The sequence below is a fragment of the Montipora foliosa genome, chromosome 6 (assembly GCF_036669935.1).
Source record: "Montipora foliosa isolate CH-2021 chromosome 6, ASM3666993v2, whole genome shotgun sequence".
NCBI lineage: Eukaryota > Metazoa > Cnidaria > Anthozoa > Scleractinia > Acroporidae > Montipora > Montipora foliosa.
Window position 1 is genome coordinate 15,736,739 of NC_090874.1, and position 4,457 is coordinate 15,741,195.

The 4,457-nt window shown below is 40.1% G+C and overlaps 1 protein-coding gene across 1 annotated transcript in view; it reads left to right on the forward strand.

The window, feature by feature from the left end:
• Positions 1-254: 254 nt before the first annotated feature.
• Positions 255-4,457, forward strand: part of LOC138006825 (glycine receptor subunit alphaZ1-like) — an 18,278-nt gene continuing 14,075 nt past the window's right edge. The window contains exon 1 of the mRNA XM_068853413.1: positions 255-410. Coding sequence (XP_068709514.1) covers positions 328-410 — 83 coding nt within the window. The 5' untranslated portion in view covers positions 255-327. The remainder of the gene's footprint in view (positions 411-4,457) is intronic.

Below are 4,457 nucleotides of genomic sequence, written 5' to 3' on the forward strand. Positions count from 1 at the left end.
GAGTTTCAATAGACCATTACTGAGAACGCTCTCACAAAGTGAAATTTAATTAAATATACTTGAAGCAATTTACACCTGCTTTCCAGTAAAGGTAAAAAAAAATGTTTAGTTTGTCAACCAATCAGGAGCGCGAGGTAAAAATATAACTTCAGTTCGATAGACATGGTCAAGATATGAGACATGCATCGAGTATTAGCCAGCAGATAGCTTCTTCCCGTGTTAATAAGGGCCGTATTACCCTTTGACAAGCTTTGTTCTGCTCGTACTGTCTGCGCCTTTGTTACGAAGCAGAGTAATGCAAGTACTAAACGTCTAGCTCTTTATAACATGGAACTATATTTCGCCTTGAGAACGCGAACCCTATTTATAATGTTTGTAACTTCTGCATTCGTTCATGGACTTCCTGCAAGGTTAGTGCCATAGCATAGAGAAGAAACAGCTGAAAATTACGCTAGATTTCACGCAAATAATCTGTAAAAATTTAGCATAATGTTAATCCAGTTATGGTCAAAGAACTTGTTTTTGTTTACGTTTAGTCCATAATTGTTCTTCGAACAGTATTGTGCCTATGCTGCGGGTTCTCGTTTTTAAGTTTCACCGAAATCAGCACGACATCTCGAACAGACCAGAAAGGTCCGTGCGCATCTCAATAGCAAGAGATCTATTTATTTAAAGTTTGTAGTCCAAACTTGTTACAAAGATTGCTGTTTGCGCGCAGTCAACTATTCTGTTTACTTGTTTTGTGAGTAAACAGGCAACGGAATTTTATTTTTTAAAAAAAGGAGTTCTGATTTGTTTTAAATGAAAGTACGACATTATGAGATTTTACTAAGAACTAAAATTTGGCTAATTGAGATGCAATCCGTCATTTGTGAATGTTTTCAAATGTACATTTTCAAACAATGACAGCTAGAGTTGAAATGGTGAATTAATATACGTGAAGTGCCTTGGAGCGTTAAACTTTATATTAAAATAAAGAGTATGTAATTTAATGTGACTTTTAAACCGATTCTTATGAAAAGGTTATCTAGCTCTTGAGTTAATAATCGTAGCGATTAACATAAATATATAAACCACATTTTGGAAATAGGTTAAACGACTGATGAGCCAAAAAGCAGAGGAAAGAGAAAACTGATTCATCCACAAATGCTTCATTCTTGTTCATGATGTGTGGCCGGTCATTCATGCACTAAAAAAAACCCAGAGACTTGCTATCAATAATAACTTTAATAAGGACACCATTTTAAAGCAAGCTCAGTAATAGAAAGTCCATTATTTAGTAACTGAGTTATAAGAATGGCCTCCGGGACTACATTAACTAGAGGAAATATTAATTCATGTGTGGGTTGAGTTTGTTGTTGGTTCTCTACTTGCTCCAAGAGATTTTTCTCCGGTGTTCCCCTCTCCTCAAAAACCAACACTGCCAAATTCCAATTCGATCCGAAATACATGGACACATGTTGAACGAGCTCCTGAGCGCTCTTAAGGTGTTCCGTGGGTAAATAAATTCCAATTCCAATTCCAATTCCAATTCCAATTCAAAAAAAAAAATTTCAAAGCTGGCCTGTCAGACCCGTCAGTTTCCAAAGAAAATGCAACAATTTGAAGGAACACTTGCATGATAATCCCTCGCATTTTCATTGTTCTGGAGGAGTATATAGCATCTTCGAAGTGTGTTAATTTGAAGGCGTTGGTGAGTTAGTCCTTCCAAATGCCCGGTCTGGTCGGTCAGTTCTGTCAAATGGAAAGCTTCCTAACTTTTGAATCCCCCAAAAGCCTCAGTGTTTTATCGGAGAAGGGTATAGGAGTTTGTAAGGGGGACAAAAAGTCCCGGGGGGACTCCCATATAAAAAGGGGAGGTAAATTTTGGATTTTGGTCTCACTTAGGGTGTTCTGCGAAAAACGCCATCATATGTAGCTGTGAAGGTCTCTTTTATGGTTGTGCACGAAGTAATATAAAAATGTATATTTTCTGTGTGTATTTTTAACTCTTTTTATTTACTTCACTGATTCATATAGCCTGTAGTTGAAAGGCCTCTTTTACGGATCAAAAAAGCCTTGGCCACGCCCTGACTGGTCTCCTTTAGGGGTTTAATCTAAAATTTCCGACGAGCATCCCTCCTTTTTTTATATCGGAGTCCCGCCCCCCGGGCAAAAAGTAACTGCAATTTCTCATTTCTCAATGAACCTTTATATTTCACGAGAAGCCCATCACCCAGAGATGTCGAACTGCCTCATTTGGCCTTGAACCGTCAGTTTACTGTATTATCTAAATTTAGAATACGGGTCCCACCAAATTATCGCCAATCAGATCAGGCTTGATGACCATAACGCCTCTGATTGATCGGCAATCAAGTAACCGCACGAGGGATTGCTCGTGCTTAAAAATGATGCAAAATCATGGATCACGCAAGAAACACAATACCGTCACGTTTTTTTTCCTCCTACAAACGTCTAGCAAAAGCCGTTCCAAAGCTAGCAGAAATCAAATATTAGCGAGGTGCGTTCGATTCCTGTTTCGTCATCGACGGAGCATTTGAAACTAAGTGTATATTTTGGGGGAAATCGTTTTGTACCCTTTTCGAGTGTCGTGAGCTCATCAACGTAGTATTTGTTAAGTAATGAAGGCATCACGCTATAAGTATTTTGACTGTTATCGCGCTAATAGTTTGATTAAAAACAATAATTATGGAACACGTGTTATTTAACAATTAGACCCGTAGCAAGGGCTACGGGTCAATAGCCCATGAGGCGAAGCTATTGACCCGTGGCTCTTGAGGACGAAGCGTCTAATTGTTTTAGTATTACCCAACTAGTCGGACAGAAAAAGTAATAACAAAGTTGGCAAATTCAAGTTGAAGAAATATTTAGTTGGGCGGATAAAACGAAAGAAAGCGTCGCGCTTTTCGCTACTTGTGGACTATTACTAATAGTCCTCTAGTAGTGTAGCCAATCAAAATGCAGGATTTGCATTAGTCCACTAGTTGGGTGATAGTAAAATGCAATATCAGTTTTGTTGGTGATCAGTAGCCTAAAGCCAAACAGCGTGACTTGCCAGCGTGTACAGCACGGGATATTGCCGGAAAGTCACCCATCCATTAATCCCAAACCAACAAGACGCAAGCCGCAACACTATCACATGAGGTCGAGGTTATTTGTGTCACAACAAGATAACGTCCAAAGGCTGAAATACCCGGGTTACATCCCGCGAGACTGACTCAATTAGAATGCATTCTGCTCGAACACAAACAGATAAGACAATAAACTGATGGGCCGCATTCCATCGCAGACCGAGACTTCTGGGTTATATTATGGACTTCTGATTTTACTGACTGCCGAAAACGTTTTTAGAGTTAGTTTTCGATTGTTTTGTTCACTGTTCAAAAATAATATGGACGACAACGCCAGAAAGAAAAAAATGTTATTGGTTAAGGCTGGTTTTCACTAGCGACGGAGTCGGAGTCGTGGCTGAGAGCGCTAAGAGCGCTTATGACCCAGTGAAAATCAAAGATCGGAGTCGGGGTCCGCTTATGGCTCCGTCGCTTATGATCCAGTAAAAACTGGATTGTCGGAGTCGGAAGCAGAAGCGGAAAAACCAACCAATCACAATACTTGGAATCGGGCATTGTGATTGGTTTATTCTTGCGCCTCTGCTTCCTACTCCGACAATGCAGTTTTCACTGGATCGTATGCGACAGAGTCATAAGCGGAATCGGTATTCTGCTTCCAACTCCGACAGTTTGATTTTCACTACATCGTATCGCTCTGCGCTCCTGATTACGACTCCGACTCCGTCGCAAGTGAAAACCAGCCTTTAGAAGGGGAAAAATACGCTTGCAGCAAGTGTTGCGTGCATTTTAGCACATTTCGTTGACGTACTGTACATGTACAAACGACAACGTCATACACTAACGAAATTTAAGATTTCGATATGACAGTGAATCGTGCATTCTCTATCCTTACCTCAAAACCGCTCCTACCACTGAGTTATGGCCAGGATAGTTCTCTCTCGTTGTACATCGTAAACAAACTGGAATAATCGTTACAAAAGAGTAACGTTCTATCTTGAAGTGACGTTTTGCGCAGGCGCCATCGTCGTTTCTTAAGCTTCCTAATAAGTGAGTGATGGCAGGGCATGGTCTGGAAAGCAGCCGTGCATGAGAGTTCGAATCTTTCGAATCTTCTTTAGATGCTTTATGACACTGAATTAAACAGCAGAAGATTTGAGGGAGTTTGGCAAGCTGTCAAACCAGGTTCACTGTCAAGCTGACACAGCTTAGTCTTGCACACCAAAAGGGGCTAGGTCACGCTATTTTAGGTAATTTTGTTTAATTTTGTTAATTATGAGCTCTAAACGTCAAATTGGCAGAGCAAGAGTCTTTCATTTGCAAAATCACGGCCACATAACAACTGAGAATGATTTTCAAGCGTTGTAAATGACATTTTGATATAGACTG